Source organism: Petaurus breviceps, unplaced genomic scaffold (assembly GCF_028583685.1).
Source record: "Petaurus breviceps papuanus isolate PSGF00001 unplaced genomic scaffold, PetGlider_PUasm1.0 37, whole genome shotgun sequence".
Classification (NCBI taxonomy): Eukaryota; Metazoa; Chordata; class Mammalia; order Diprotodontia; family Petauridae; genus Petaurus; species Petaurus breviceps.
The window spans coordinates 50,470,705-50,488,282 of NW_027186296.1; the positions used below are offsets into that span (position 1 = coordinate 50,470,705).

General features: G+C 38.0%; 1 protein-coding gene across 2 annotated transcripts in view; it reads left to right on the plus strand.

Annotated features, from left to right (window-relative positions):
- CERS3 (ceramide synthase 3) overlaps positions 1-17,578 on the plus strand; it is a 112,484-nt gene that overhangs the window by 86,323 nt on the left and 8,583 nt on the right. Inside the window, exon 12 of one of the 2 annotated variants that reach the window (XM_069098469.1) lies at positions 6,385-7,442. The exons of the other annotated variant lie outside the window; for it this stretch is intronic. Coding sequence (XP_068954570.1) covers positions 6,385-6,414 — 30 coding nt within the window. The 3' untranslated portion in view covers positions 6,415-7,442. Of the gene's footprint in view, positions 1-6,384; positions 7,443-17,578 lie in introns of those variants that run through there. 2 annotated transcript variants of the gene reach the window in all.

A 17,578-nucleotide genomic window follows, 5' to 3' on the forward strand; every position in this document is an offset into this window, starting at 1 on the left:
ATAGATAGATAGATAGATAGATAGATAGATAGATAGATAGATAGATATGTCTCTGTCTTCTCTGTCTTTGTGTCAAATAGAATGGAAGTTCATTAAGGGTAGGGTCTGCTTTATTTTGCCTTTCTATCACAAGCATCTAGCACAGTTCCCTGAATCAAATTGAACTGAACTTGAGTTGGAAAGCAACAAAAGGGGTCATCTCATCCATTCCTTGATTTTGTTGTTGTCATTTCAGTTGCGTCTAAATATCTACATTTAACAGCTACTTAGTCACAGATGAGAATAGTAGTTTCTTGATATTTTTCACTGTTAGTATGAAAATTGGCTTCTGGAGTATTGGAGTGGAATTTGGGTAGGGACCGTGCAAACCTAAAATATGCTAGAGCTTTCATATGCCAACTTATTAAGAGAAGAAAAACGATGTATGTTTCATTGACTCTAATTTAAATGTAATTCATTTAATTGGGAAAAGATAGGGAAAACATCTTGATCCTCTCTCCCATAATCTAGCTGACTTAGATAAAAAAGAATATCAACAAAATTATCTATCTTCTGACAAAGGTTTGGCTTAATGCATTTTCTTTTTTCCCTTTAGACTAAAAAGGGGAAAAAAAGAACTTCTTTTCAAAACAGCCTAAAAATGTTTATTATATTATATTTTGCTTCTTTGCCAAATGTAGATTCAGAAGTAGAGTAATTCAAAAAGCAGTGGGACATTATGAGTCATTTGCATCCTCCTGGGCTTCTGACATTATTATAAAGCCACATATACTCAAACCTAAAGTTTAGTTAGTAGATTTCAGTAACTGCTCACAGATTTTATTGAAAAGAACAAGAGTAATTGACTAACTATAAGCACTGATGTATTTTTCTTGAATAATTGAAATGTAATGTTATAAACTATAAGAGTTATACCCAACAGTATATGGAAATGATGATAATCAGAAGCTACTTATTTGAAAATTAGAGTCTTATCTACTACCATACTATTAATCTGATCTCATTTCTCTGGTTATTCTCTTTAAAATTTTCCTTTAATCTTGATATATTTTGTTTTTATATTACTTATATTTCTGAATATATCATTAACACGCCACTTTCTTACCCAACAAACCATCTCTTATACACATACACACACACACACATACACAGAGAAAAAAAATAGTTCAGGAAAACGAACCAATACATCATTTTAATTACCCTGTTCAGTATGAAATGTTAACAGTGAAGACTAATGCACACACATGCATATATGTCTATTATCTATTTGTCTATCTATCTGCATAGAAGAGGGACACATAGAATGAGAATAGAATATGTCCTGTGGGTATACTTATTGGCAAGTACAATATTTGTAGTTGATAAAGATATGGAATTTTCGTTTTTAAAACTATAGAAGAAATCAGGCCAACACTATAGAATGGTTGATCCTAAGTGGAATTATATGTGTTAAAATTATGTTCCTATAGCTAAATGGAAAAGAAAAGCAAGCCTGGAGGATATTGTATCAAGTACAAATTTTAGGTACAAGAGTCTGTGATTTTAACCATATTCTGCTTATATTTTTGTGGGAAGTAAAGTCATATGTCAGCCAAATTAGAGTAATTGGTTTGTATATGTTATAAGGGGAAAAAAATTACCCACAATTATTGCATTGAATAATAGGCCCTCGTAGATCTTTCAACTGTTGTCCCACTATCCCTGTTTTTCTCAAGTTACTAATTATTGTCCAGCTTAATGGATTTTATTCTGTACAGTAACAAGTTAGGTATGTGCAAGTGAGCTAAATATACCAGTCTTGTTTAGAATGTCAAGTTCTCCACAACTGCATAGTTGGCTGATTAGTATTTATTTATATGTTAACAAGCATTCACTGCCCTGGTGAGTGTATTATTCTGTCATTTGAAGATGGATTTTTCTCATTCACTTTCCAATTTGATTTCCGCAGATGGCAGCCAGCTGATTTTTTTTTTCCTTTGAATGGAGGTGGTAGTGTTTAGACACTATTTCCTGTTGGATTAGGAAGGAACTAGTTGGTTGTTGAGATAATAAATTTTCTCTTTTAAAGGAATACATACACTGTGGAATTCAAATTGCTCCTTTGTTATTCAGACACTTGGATTGGGAGGGACATATAGGTGAGGTGTACTTGATCTACGAATCAAAACTGTAGCTGAGAGGGTAGCTATTTCAAAATAATTAGTTTTTAGGATGGATGGAAAGTAGTATGGTACAGCATGAAAGAATTCTGGATTTGAAGTCAAAGGACCTGGGATATATTTCTGGCTCTGCCACTTAATACTTAATGTGATTTGGAATGAGTAAGCCTCTCTAGTCATCCTCCTTCTGTAAAATGAGAAGATTGGTCTAGATAACTTTCACCTGCATATCTTTTAGTATCTCAAATTAAATGTGTCCAAAACTGAACTCATCTTCATCCTCTACCCCACCAGAACTTCCTTTCTTCTCTAACTTCCAGAGCACTACCATACTCCCAGTCACTGATACTCAAAACCTGAAAGTCATTTTGTACTCTCCATCTACAATCTAATTAACTGCTACTGCAAAAATAAATAAATAAATAAATAAAATTAACAACTTCTCCTCCCCCAATAAAAAGCTGTTAGGACTCTTTTATGATTGGAGATTAGAACAAGCTTGCAAATCACCACTTACCCCTTTAGTCTATGGCTAGCAATTTTTTAGGACAGGCAGGCCATAAAGTATGCTGATCTAGTTCATTTAGGTATAGGTGAGTTTGTAAATTTGAGGGTGTTTGGGACAAACTATGTTTTGCTTCAGAGAAGAATAATGGACATTGGAGATGGGTTTGGGGAAGCGTTTCATTATAAGGATTTAATAATAAATAGGGTGTGTTCAGGGAGGACTGGTACCTCTGGTGTGATGGTTGCTGAGCACTTTTCAGGGCTGCTTTCTGCCTTTTGGTGTCCAACTGTTCTACCCAACTCTCACCTGTGGCCCCAAGAAACTGCAGCATGCACAGTGGCCACACCCTGGTAAACTGTTTTGGCAGACAGGCTAAACCAGGTCGAGGGTAATCAAGGTGTCTCAAACCCATTGATGGGTTGGGGGGGGGGGGTGTCCACCCTAAGCATGTGAAGACTTCCCCTGGTGGAATGGGTGGATGGGAACAATTTGTTTCCAAGACCATGAAGACAGCTGAAGCAGGTTCTGTCTGTGGAGCACTTAGAGCTTGATTAGACATTGAAGACGCCAAGGTCATCCACTGCATCTTGAGCCATCACCAGTCATCTTGATTCTGTCCTGCCACTGGACTGTGATGACTCTGGAGGAGAGAGTGAGGCCAATGACTTTGTGCAATTCACTTAAATCCAATTTACGCACTAATCAAAAGACATCACCCATACCATTTTACCATTATAACCATCTCAAAGTCCTGTGGTGACAGACAAGTGGAAAAGCAGTAGGTACAGATACACTAGGAACTATAGTCACAACCCTGCACACAGGTGGCCCAGGCCATAGGGTCATTTCTCACCGGAAGCAGCAATAGAATTTGGCAGCCCCCCAGATGTCTGAGCAGCCTTTTAAGGGCTGCACTCCTCATCTCCTGGAATGAGGAAGAGGTTAGAAAAGGTATCCTAAAAATTGTCTGCTTACCCAATCCTGGTCTACAATTACCGGGGCAGGCAGGGAATCCCACTCTGTGGTTGAAACACAACAAAAATGTACAAAAACATCTGCAAAGATGATTCCACTCACCACTGGCACATGGAATGTGTGCACACTTTTAGACAACACAAAATCCAGTAGACCCGAAAGATGAACAGTTCTTTTTGCAAAAGAACTCAGTGGGTATCACATCCAAATAGCAGCTCTGAGTGAAACAAGGCTGGCAAATGAAGACCAGGTTACTGAAGTTGGAGCTGGATACATGTTTTTTGGAGTGGCCACAGTGAAGCTGGCATAGGTTATGTAATCAAAACTAATCCAGTCAACAAGCTGGTATGCCTGCCAAAAGGAGTGAATGACAGGCTCATGATAATGAGATTGGCCAGTTGCAGGAAAATGTCATTCCACCATCATCAGTGCCTATGCTCCCACATGACAAACCCTGATGAGATCAAAGAAAAATTTTATGAAGATCTAGAGACCCTTATCATCAGTGTGCCAAAAGAGGACAAGCTTCTAATTTTGCATGACTTCAATGCTGGAGAGGGCTCGGGCTACCAGACTTGGCAGGGAGGTCCTAGGGAGAAATGGAGTTGGAAATAGCAACAACAATGGTCACTACTAAAGATTTATCATCTCATGACCTTCTCATCACCAACACTGTCTTCCATTTACCTAAACCAAATAAAACTTCACAGATGCACCCTCGCAGCAAACATTGGCATCTAATAGACAATGTGATTGTAAGGAGAAGAGAGAGACAAAATGTGACGGTGACAAAGGCAACGTATGGTGCAGAATGCTGGGCTAATCATAGACTTATCCTTTCCAAGCTAAATATTAACATTCATCAAAAGTAGTGCCCCCAAGGCAAAATGACTACCAGAAGAATTAATGTCAGCAAATTAGAGCTCTTCTTTGAACTGGAACAGTTTGTTGCTAAATTGGTAGAAAAGTTGAGCCAACAACAGTGAAGCAGAAAGGTAATGGACAGCTTTCAGAGATTTGGTGTATAGCACTGCCTTTGCTCATCTGGGTCAGAACACTAGCAAACACCAAGGTTGGTTTGATAAAAATGATGTGGGAAGCTGCTAAATGAAAAATGAAAACTCCATGGAATTTATTAGCAGGATAGTTCATCCATCTCTAAAAAGGCAGCATTTAATTCCATCAAAAGTAAAGTATAGGCAAAGCTTAGGGAGATACAGGATTCCTGGCTCAGTAAGAAGGAAAATGAAATTCAGTTTTATGCTGATAGTAACGATACAAAGTGCTTTTATGATGCCCTGAAGGCTATTTATGGGCCAAAGACCTATGGTGCATCGCAGCTACTCAATGCTGATGGAGCCACATTGATTAGTGATAAGGACATGATCCTAGAGAGATGGGTGCAACACTTCCACAGTGTTCTCAACAGACCATCATCAATTAATGCTGAGGCCATTCACTGTTAACTTGAGGTTGAAGTCAGTCCCTCACTAGATGAAGCTCCAACTGAAGAAGAGGTTTTGAATGCCAATAGGATACTTTCATGTGGCAAAGCACCTGGTACTGCTTCTATTCCAGCTAAGATTTACAAGGTAGGGGGTCCATTGCTCAAACAGAAGTTGATTGAAATTTTCCAGGCTATATGGCAAGCTAAGGTTTCTCCCAGGAGTCCAAGGATTCCTCCATTGTCCATCTCTGTAAAGGTAAAGGAAATAGATAATCCTGTGACAATCACAGGGCTGTCTCTCTCTTAGTCACTGCTGGCAAGATGCTTGCCAGAATCCTCCTTAATAGGCTGATCCTCTACCTGGAAGATGGTCATCTACCTGAGAGCCAGTGTAGCTTCAGAAAGAGCCAAGGAACAGTTGATATGGTGTTTGCTACCTGACAACTCCAGGAGAAATGCTAGGAGCAAGATAGAGGTCTGTACACGACATTTGTAGATCTGACCAAGGCCTTTGATAGTCAGTCATGAAGGCTTATGGAAAGTTATGTCAAAATTTTATGGCCCAGAGAAGTTCATCAGCATTGTACATCAGTTTCATGATGGCATGCTTGCCTGGGTTCTAGATAATGAACAATGCTTTTGTGTCTTCCCAGTCACCAATGGAGTGAAACAAGGCTGTGTGCTTGTTCCCATGCTTTTTAGAATGATGTTTTCACCCATGTTGTCAAATGCTTTCAATGTGGATGAACATGGCATCAAGGTCAGCTTCTGCACTGATGGCAAATTCTTCAATTTGAAAAGAATGTAATGTAAGCCAAGACCAAAGTGGAGGTAGTATGGGTGCATGATTTTTTGTTTGCAGATAATTCCATACTCAATGCAGCCTCTTAAGCTGAGATGTGACAAAGTATGGATCAATTCTCTGCTGCTTGTGCTAATTTTGACCTAACAACACCAAGAAAATACAGGTGCCCCATCAGCCACCACCACACCATCCATACATGGAACCATCAGTTGCAGCAAATGGAGAAGTTTTGAATGCTGTGGATAAATTCACTTACCTTGGTAGTATACTTTCTAGGGATGTGCACATTGATAATAAGGTTGATGCACACATTGCCAGAGCTAGCTCAGTGTTTGGGAGACTCTGAAGGAAGGTGTGGGAGAGAAGTATTAGACTGACTATCAAACTGAAGGTTTGTTGTGCTGACCTCATTGTTGTATGCCTGTGAAATCTGGATAGTTTACCAGTGCCATGCCAGGAGACTGAATTGCTTCCATTTGAATTGTCTTAGGAAGATTCTGAAGATCACCTGGCAGGATAAGGACCAGACACTGAGGTTCTAACTTGAACCAAACTGCCAAGCATTCAAACTCTGCTTCAGAGAGTGCAACCCCGATAGACTCACCATGTTGTCCAAATGCAAAATGTACAGTTACAAAAAGACTGTTTTATGGAGAACTCACACAAGGCAAGCATTTACATGGTGGTCAGAAGAAGCGTTATAAGAACACACTCAAGGTCTCTTTCAAGAACTTTGGAATTGATTATGTGACATGGGAGATACTGGCACAGGACCACTCAGCATGGCATGCCCACATCAGAGAAGGTGCTGTGCTCTATGAGCAAAGCAGAATTGAAACAGCTCAAAGAAACTGCAGAATACGCAGATTTGGAGAATCCACCCCAAATGTTCACATGGACTATTTTTGCCTGACCTGTGGTAGAGTACTCTGAGCTCATATTGGTCTGATCAGCCACAGTCAGACACACTGAAACTTGACTTTAGTATAGTGATATCATTTTGGTCCTCTTCAAGAATGAAGGACAACAACCATTTTAAAAATCATACAACAACCTGATCCTGTCTGAATTGTGAAGTTTGTTCGACATAATCTTAAAGAATTTTTTTTATTGATTCCCTGTTTTTACATCACATTTTAAAATATATTACTTCCCCCTCTACCTTCTCAGCTGTGTTACCCTCGTAACAAAGATTTTAAAAGAATAACAACAAAAATAATTCAAATTCAGGAAAACCAACACATTACTTCTGATGGTATATGTGATTTTTCTACCTCTATAGTATCTCAACTCTGCAAGAGCTACATTTTCTTAAATATTCTCCCAGGTCAGACCTAGAAATTATAACAATATAATATTCAATTTCATTTTATTCTCCATTTCAATTATACGGTTGTCATTGTATGTATCATTTTCCTGGTTCTACTTACTTTCCTCTGTGTGATTTCATATAACTCTTCTCAAATTTCTCTGAGTTCTTCACATATTTTTTTTCTTACAGCAAAATAAATTACCTCCACATAGCATGATTTGCTTAACATACTCCCATCAATTAGCTTCAGCTTTGTTTCCATTTCTTTGCTAACACAAAAAGTTCTACATTAAATATTTTGGTATATTTAGGATCTTTCTATCTTTGATCTCCTTGAAGAAGAGTAGGGGGAATTGTCCCACCTAGCAGTGGAATCTCTGTGTCAAAGAATACAGTTGTTTTGGTCCCTCTTCCATTTTTTTATAGCATAATCCCAAATTATCAAGCACAATCTTGTGTCAATTAAAAGTTCCGCTCCAGGATTAGATTAGTTCAGGAGGAGGAGTTCAATGTGACTAAAGGATATTTAGCTATTGTCAGTTGGACTCTTAGAGTGTAAATTGATTGCTATTCTAACTCACCCTGTAATCACAAGATGAGTTTGCTGACAAAGACAGTGATCTTAGAGTTTGGCTCTTGTCCATAAGAGATTTGATAAAAGTTGGGAATCACTGAAGACCCCACCCCCCAGGGAAGCTGAAGAGGTCAAAGCCTGAGCTCCAAAGTCCTAAAATCTATCTAGTGGCTAGAAGAGTGAAATCTCAGTAAATAAAATGACATGTTTGCCTTACCTTCCATAGGGCTACAAATCTAGATTGGGCAACTGAATTTGGAAAAAAAAGAGCAAACTCAAAAAATGGGAGATTTACCTTCAAAGGGAACACCTTATAGAGATTAATGATAAATTTTCATGTTGTCCATCGACTCTAAGTTATCTAAAAAGTAATGTATGGAACCATCATTTGTTTAAGAACTGTGAGACTGGTGACTGAAGTAAAGCTTTGCATTAGCTAAAGAACAGTTTGTTATATGGTTTTATACTATTGTTGTATTGGGTCTAGCACTACTGTTATATATTTCCTATAGAGAATTAATCAACAGCATATGTTCAAACTTATAAAAACAGACATATTCCAAAGAACAAGGTGATCAAAGAGAATTTACTGTCTCCAGAATCAGGAGAAAATGTCATTACTATTAAATTGTGACAATACCTCCAATATATGGACAACATATATTGATTTATAGGCATTTTTTTATATTTTTCTTTGGCAAATAATTGAATGTGAAAGGCCCTCAACAGGATATAAACCTATATATATATAGTCACCCATTCTAATTTTCCACTTATCTATCATTAGATCTCAAGACAAGTCTTCACTTCAGTCAGAATGGTCAATCATTACACACTAACTCCCCTTGAACATTCCTATATCTTTGCCTTTTGTTTATGACATTCATCTTAGTTTGGTCTTTATCCCTTCTTCATGTATATAAATCCTCCCCATCAAAGAACCAGCTCAAGTCTGCTCTCTTTAATTAAAGCTTCTCTGAACATTCCAGTCCACAGCTATTCTTCTCTCTGAACTCATAGAATTTGATATTTAAGGGTCCTCCACAATCTGACCCTAACCTTCCTTTCCATCTTTATTTCATATTGTTCCTCTTCCCATACTCTATATTCTAATTAAACTAGACTAGCTGTTCCCTAATTTTGATACTCTCTCTCTCACCTCCATACATTTTCATAGACCATCAGCCTTGCCTTCTATATACTCTTTCCCCCTGTTTCTCAGAATTTTTATTTTCCTTCAAAGCTCAGCTCAGTTTCTACCTTCTTCATTAAATATTTACTGATACCCTCAGATATTTAGTGTTCTCTCCTTTTTCAAATTAACTCACATTTATTTATATGTATATGTTTTGTATGCCAGAATTGCAGAGGTGGAAGGAACCTCACATGCCACTTACCCTGATCTGTATGTGAACATGAATCCCCTTTGCAACATACCTTACAAATGGTCATCCAATCTTTGCTTAAAAGCCTTATGTCAGGGAGAACCAACACCCCCAAATGCCCATTCCACCTTTAGAGACTCATTGTTAGGTAGTCTTTTCCTAACAACAAATCTAAATTAACCCCCCTGCATTTTCCACCCATTACTTCTGGATCTGTCTTCTGAAGCAAACAGAATAAATCTAATACTTTTTTACACATGAAACAGTCCTTCAGATGCTGAAGACTTCTATCACATCCCCTTAAGGTTTCTCCTCCCTAGGTTAATATCTCAGGTTCTTTTATCTAATCTTCATATGCATGAATATGAGGACTTTCATTCTGATTGCCATTCTCTGAATGCGCTCCACTTTATCCATACCCTCCCTCCAATGGAATATAAGCCTCTTGAGTACAGAGGACTTATTTCACTTTTGTCTTTATATCCCCAGAACCTAGTATGTTAGCTTACACTTAAAGGGACCTGATAAATGCTTGTAGAATTCATTTGAATTATGCTATGTATTCTTTTTTTTTTAATTTATTCATTTATTTACTTTTAGTTTAAAACATTCAGTTCCACAAGCTTTTGAGTTCCAGATTTTCTCCCCCTCCTCCCTACGGCAGCATGAAATCTGATATAAATTTTACAGATACCTTCACACTAAACATTAGTCAAGTTGTAAAGAAGGATTATAACCAGTGGAACGAACAGCGAGAAAGAAGGAACAAAACAAAACAAAAAAGAGAACAAGTCGTGTGCATTCAGACTCCATAAATCTTTCTCTGGATGTGGAAAGCCTTTTCCATCATGATTCCTCTGGAGTTGCCTTATAACGTTGCATTGCTGATATGAGCCCAGTCTATCAAAGTCACTCATCACAGATATGATATGTCTATAATTGTGTACAATGTTTTTCTGGTTTTGCTCCTCTCACTCATATGCTATGTACTCTTAAGTAGTGATTTAAACACTCAGTGCCTTAAAATTTTCATCTGTAAAATGAAAGGTTATGTTAAATCATCTCTTAAGTCTTTTTCTGGCTCCAGGTTCTTTGATTCTAAGTTTTGTGTTGATTGTGTTTTCCTGTGTTGTTATTCTACCTATTCCGAAATCCCACCTCGCTAGTCCTTTAACCTCACACAATGAAGGGTCCTGACAGTTCTTAAAATTAATATTGACTTGGTGATTTTGTCAGCCAGCTCATTAATTCATCAAAATCAATCAGATTAATTACCTGGCTAGCCAAAAGAACAAATTCAAAATAGCTAAAACATTATGATTATTTTAGAAACAGCTTGTATTGATCTCTAATTAATTCACAGAAGATTAGATATACCTCACCTCTCCCTGGCTCCAGATTGTCCCTTATAGTTTTTTCTTTGAGTAGATGTCAAATTATTTTTATTGTAGAGACCTGATCATGCTTCACTTCCTTCTTCAAAAATCTTCAGTCCTTCCCCATGGTCTGTCAGGTAAAATATAAATCCCTTAGGTTAGCATCTAATTTCCTTCATAATCTGACTCCCATATATCTTCATAGTTGTTTCCCACCCCCCCCTCACGTTCTATCACATGAAATGTAATCCATCAAAACCGGACTACTAGATGCTTACAACTTTTGGCCTTCAATCTACCTCCTCAGTACATTCATGCAATCTGTCTACAATGTCCTTTCTCCACATTTCCATCTGTTGAAATCTTTTCCTTTGTTTGAGGCCCAGTTCAGGTGTCATCTCTTCTACAAGTCTTTTCTAATCTAACCAACTAAAAATAATCTCCCAAATGTTCTCAGAGCACATTGTCCAAGATTATTCCTTGCCCTTATCCACCTTGTTTCCTACTTCTCTGTGAAAATGATGTATTCTCATTAGATTAAAAAAGCCTTGAGGGCATGGACTGTTTTGTTTTTTATCTTTGAATCCCCATTATTGCCTTATACATAGCAGTTGCTTAATAATTTTTCTTGCATTTTTAAACTCCAATGGAAGCCACATGTTTTCTTAAATCACTGATTTAAAATGGTTCTTTCTAGTGGTAGTTACAAAACAAATGAATATTGTTGTTGTAGATACTTACATTTTTTGCACAGGCTCTACAAGGTTTCAGTTGCTCAGACAACTTTATCATACCTTTTTTTTAGTGGGAGCATATAGAATCCTTTCATCCCTTTCTCTAGATCCTTACCATTTCTCTTCCATGAGGTTTTTACCTATTGCTTTGGTGGTGACAGTGCTTGTCATGACCATTATTTCAGATAGATTGCTCTACAGTTTGTTTGTTTTTTCCTGTCTGAAGGAGACTGTAAGTGATCAGCAAGCAGTGGGAGTGTAAACTTGAACTTTAAGGGCCCTTCATTCAATGCTGTTATAAGAGGTAAAGTGGTGGAACTTCAGAATGAATTGGAATGATAAAGTCACAGTCACCTCAAGTAGCAGAACTGTTGAATTTAGAGTCAGAGGGGACCTTAGAATTTATCTAATCCCTCATTTTTACAGAAGTGCAAACCAAGGCATTGAAAAATAAAACCAGTTGAAGTAATTAGGAGTGTTTACTCTGGAGAAGAGGAGATTAAGGGAGAACTTGATGGCTATCTTCAAGTATTTGAAGGGCTGTTCTGTGGAAGAGGGATTAGAGTTCTGTTTGGCCCCAGAGAGAAGAACCAAAAGAGGTAGAATTAAAATAGGTAGAAATTGCAGAAAAGGAAAATTTAGGTTTGATATTAAGAAGAATTCCTGAACAATTCAAGTTATAGCAAGCTGAATGGTTCACTCTGGGAGATGATAGCTTCTTCATCCAAGTAGAGGTCACATGATCACTTGTCAGTTATGTTATAGTGGGGATTGCTTTTAGATTAAGAATTCAACTGTTGGCTACTGGAGTCTCTAACAATTCTAAAATTCTGTAATTTCATGATTTTGTGATTCTATAAATGACTTCCCAGTGATAATGTAGTTCAATTGTTTTAGTTTCACAAACATCAAGAACACATGGTAAGGCACTGTGCTAAGAGTTGAGGCTACAAAGAGAAAGTTCTGTTACCAAGGAATTTATAGTATTTTGGCAAAAAGTCCAATATGTATATTGTGCAAATGCAAGTGAAGGCTTCACTTAAAATCATGTTTAAAGGAAGAAAAAGATTTTGAGAGGCTAAGATTAGAATAGAGTGCATTTCAAGCTTGGGGTATAGTTTGTGGGAATACAAGGAAGTATGTGATGAAATTTCAAGTTCAGGGAACAGCTAATAATTCAGTTTGGCTTAAATGTAGAGATATTAGGCTGAATAGGCAGGTAGTAATCAGATTATGGAGGGCCATATTCTAGGCTGATTAGTATGTTTTATCCTAAAGGCAGTCAGAATATGTTAGAGGTTTTTGACAGCTGTGTGGAAAGAACATGACTTGGAAAAGAGAGATGCATGAAGCATGGAGACCAATTTGGAGGCTCTTACATTAAGCCAGTGGAAAGATCAAGGCTTGAAGTACCAAAGTAACTTTGTTGGTGGAAAGAATAGAGAAGTACTGAGGAGGTAAATGATAAGATCTAGTAACTAATTAAATATAGGGTATGTAAAGGAGAGGGATAATCAAGTATGCCTCCAAGGTTATGAATCTGGGTTACTTAGGAGGATGGTGGTACCCTTAACAGAAACTGGGAGGTTTGAAGGAAGATTAGATTTAGTGGGGAAGACCATGAGTTTTGATCAGGATATGTTGACTTTGACAAGCTGATGTACATCCATCTGAAGATATCTAACAGGCAGTTTACAGTGCAGGCTTAAAATTCAGGAGAAAAATTAGGGATGTGTATACATATATTTATACACACATGTAAATATATATATGCTGTAAATACCTGTTGAATATATATAGCATATTACTATATAGTATATTAATATATATAGATGTACACACAGACATACATACATATGTATGTATGTCTGTGTGTATATGCTCTTAATTTTCCTCTTGAATTCTAAGCCCACATTATAAACTGTGAACACACACATATGTATGTAAGAGTCATCTGTGTAGGGATTTTAATTAAACCCATGAGAGTCAGTGAGGACAGTACAAGAGAAAGTGGAAAGAAAGAAAAATAGAAGCCTAAGGCAAAGCCCTGAGAGAACTCATGTAAAGATATAGGAGATAGATGATGGTTTAGAAAAGGACATTGAGAATCATGGATCAGATAGATAAGAAGAAAACCAGGAGAGGGCAATCATGGAAGGTAAAGGAGGAAAAAGAAGGGCAGGAGGAATGGTTATCAGTGTCAAAATGCACAAATAAGGGACAAGGAGGATGAGATCTGAATAAAAACCATTGAATATACTGGCGGATTTATTGGTCAAGGAATCATTATAGCTTCTTGGCAGTAGAATGTAGACTAAAACTCATATGTCCTAACTTTTAGGCCATTGCTTTTTCCAGTATAATAACTGCCTCTTGAAGATGTGTATCTACTTGCATCCTAGCAAATTTTAAGTCACCAGGGACTATCCAAGGATTAGCTTTTTTCTTTTTTCACTAGTCTCATGTTATTAGTGTTCAATCCTTGCCTAGGATTCTATCATAGAGATCAGTTTCCAGGTCTAGAGAAATGAATTAATTTACAGCTACCATTCTAGGTAAGAATTCACTTCTTTATCCTAACTTGGGTTCTATATATTTCTCTGCTCCCCTGAAATCTTGGGGAAAGAAAACCAAGTATAGGAGTAAGCCTTAATGCAGTGCATGGAGCTGTGAGCCTGAATGTCAAGTTTGACGCTTTTCTGAAAGACTTCTAAGGGAGATCCCAATCAGAATCCAAGCTCACAGCATGTCAAGGAAAGGTTGCCTTTCTCTCTTCCCTTTTAACTGATGAAGTGCCAAGTTTATTCCTCATTGTTTACAATGAGACTTGTTTATTTTGAGACCCTTTCCATGTTGTTCAGGAAAAGAACAGTACTCTTAGAGAAGAGCTCCAGGAAGTTTATTTTCAGTGATTAAGCCAACAGAGTATGTGCTTTGGGTTTTTTCAAGCTCTATACTGTTTGCATGGAAACCTAGTACACAAAAGAAGGTTTTCAGTTGCAAGTGCCCCCTCAGACTCTCCAGTGGAGGTCAGATTCAGTCTGCAGGGTATAAAGGGAAAATGTGATTCATATGGTCAAGGATGTCATCTTGGAAAAAAGAGGTGTGAAAGAATAATCTCCAAAGATCTCCTTGGTCTTCCTCTGTTTTTCTTTATAATTTGGGTTTAATAGAGACATGTGAGAACCATCCCCAATGTTAAGTGGTAGTGTACTGCTTTGGTCATGCATAGCATCCAAGTTCAATTTCAGTAATGTCTGTGCCTCTTAATCATTTCCATCACCTTTTGTCTGGCTGTTGCTTGTAAAATGAGACCAGATCTGTCATGATCGTTCTCACTTCCTTAGGTTAACCAACTTTTTTATTTTGTTAACCATCATTCTTCCAAAACTCCTACTTATTGAATAACTGCATATAACTTTCATGAAAAAAGAACATTACTTTTTAGTAAAGTAGTTCTTCCATCTGAGGGAGGTGCAGTTTTTTCTTGTTTACATAAGACAAAAAGCAATTATTAAAATTCAACTAATTTATTCTAGCAATACTATAGTTAGTCAATAAGTGTTTATTGGGAAAACCAGAGCAAACAATGTCTGAAACAAAGTATAAATTTTATCCTATCAAGTAAAAGGTATAGTCCCAGCCTCTAAAATAGCAATAGGAAGTAAGACCAGAGAACCCTAGTTTTGCCACTCGGTTATTGTGCATCCACCTGTCTGTCCTTTAAGTTTCTGAGATACGTTTTTTAAGAGGCATGGTAAATTAGTACTGATAACACCTCCCTTATATATTGGTTAGATTTTTTTTTGACAGCCTCAGCTATTGGGACTACAGTCACATATAGCCAAAATACCAGGATTAATGGAAGAAACTTCTGAGCTGTAAAGGAAAATAGCACAAAGACTATGGATTTTACTCCATAAAAGAGTACACTCAGCTGAGTGTAAAATTAAGATCGTTGATTTAACAAGCCTGATTATCTGGTTTTCTCCTTGCAATCTTCAGTGTATTTTTTGGACAAGAGTTTAGCAGGAACAAGTGTGAAGTGAACTGCTAGAAATAAGAACATTGACAACAGGGAGAAATGAGGGATAGATAAACAGAGAGGCACAGCAACATAAAAATCATCAGTCAGAAAAGCAAAGCAACCTGGAGCCGCATTGGTGCAGGCACAAGTAACACTGTGAAGCTTGAGTACCTGCCTGAGATTATCCTTAAATGTGGGCACAGTAAAATAATTGATGTCATTTGCCAAATTGAGTCTTTGAGGAAGAGGTTGAATTATGTTTAGTATGCTGTACGTAAAGCATGGAAGTGTATAATTGTACAATATATCTTTGAAAAATTAATATTGACCTGGAGTCAAGATGGTGGAATAGAAGCAGGACCTTTCTGCTGCTCCGGCATCCACCTTCCCCAATCCATGTAAAAAGGGGACTCTAAACAATTTTGGAACTGCAGAACCCACAAAATGACACGGAGAAGCTAACCTCCCACTGAGGACAGCCCGGCAGGCTGGCAGGAATTGGCCAGTGCAGTGCTCTGGGAGCTGAGCCCAGCCCCATGGAACCAGAGGGACTCCAGATCAGTAGCAGCTGTGGCCATTTCCAGATTTATCAACACATAGATGTGAATGACTGTACTGTAACACCAAGGAAAGGCAACTTCCCAAGGTTCAGAATACCAGCATAGGTGCTCTCCATTTTATTCAGTGACAAACCAAGAACAGAGAAGGTCAAAACATGACATCATTCAAAATACAGCATTTACTAAGGATGATTAAATAATCTCCAAGTACTACCCCACCCCAGGACCTTCCAATCATTCAATCAATTAACAAGCTCTGGGTTTTAACACAATCAGTTTGAAAACCAAGCCAATACAGGGGAATCTTTAATTGCCATTACTATCACAATGACATAGTGAGAGGTCAGTGCAGTCTGGACTTTGGGACCCAGTAAGTGGGAGTGCGTGGCTTTTGCCCCCAGGGGAGAAGCCACTGAGATGCCAGCACAGCCAGCCAGTGCCACGTGGCAGCTTCAGCTCCTGGCCTGTAGAGTGTATGGGGACCAAGCACCAGTCTGAGGGGTAATAGTTCTTGCATTAACCTGCTTGGATTTGAATTGCAGTCTAGGGTGGAGGTCCTGGGGTGTGTGTCCAGCTTGCCAGAGCATGTGGAGACCTCAGAGAGGGCACCCATCTAATACCTCCAAAAGCTGAGAAAACCCCAGCGTTTGGGACAAAAGCTCCCCCGCTTGGTGGCAGAGTCCTACTGTAGCAAAAAGCCCAGGGGTCAAGTGACTGAGGGGTGACATAACCAAGCAAAGGAAACAAAGCAGACAGAAGAATCCAACATTAGACTCCTATTTTGGGGACCAAAAGTAGCAAAGCATGGAACAGGAGGAAGACAGTGAAGTCAGAACTCCTGCACCAAAGACTTCAAAGGAAAATATGAGCTGGTTACAGGCCATAGAGGACCTTAAGAAGCAGATAAGAGAAGTGGAGGAAAAATTGGGAAAAGAAATGAGAACACTGCAAGAAAATTACAAAATGAGAGTCAACGAAAAAGAATTTCAAAAGCTCACTGAGGAGAATCATTGCTTCAGAATTAGATTGGAGCAAATGGAAGCTAATGACTTTATGAGAAATGAAGATGCTCTTAAACAGATCGACACAAATCAAAAATAGAAGGCAATGTGAAATATCTCATGTGAAAAACCACTGACCTGGAAAATAGATCCAGGGGAGATAATTTAAAAATTATTGGACTACATAAAGCCATGATCAGAGTAAGAACCTAGAAATCATCCTCCAGGAAGTTCTCAAAGAAAACTACACTGATGTTTTAGAACCAGAGGGCAAAATAGAGGTTGAAAGAATCCACCAATCACCTCCTGAAAAAGATCCCAAAAAGAAAACTCCTAGGAATATCATAGCCAGGTTCCAGAATTACCAGATTAAGGAGAGAATATTACAAGCAGCCAGGAAGAAACAATTTGAATATTGTGGAAACATGATCAGGATAACCCAGGATCTGGCAGCTTCTACACTGAGGGATTGAAGGGCTTGGAGGTCAAGGAGGTCAAAGGAGCTGGGATTAAAACCAAGAGTCACCTACCCAGCAAAACTGAGTATCATGTTTCAGGGGAAAATATGGTCATTCAGTGGAATAGAGGACTTTCAAGCATTCTTGATGAAAAAACCAGAGTTGAATAGAAAATTTAACACTCAGATACAAGAAGCAAGAGAAACATGAGAAGGTAAACAGGGAAAAGAAGTCATAAGGAACTTATCAAAGTTGAA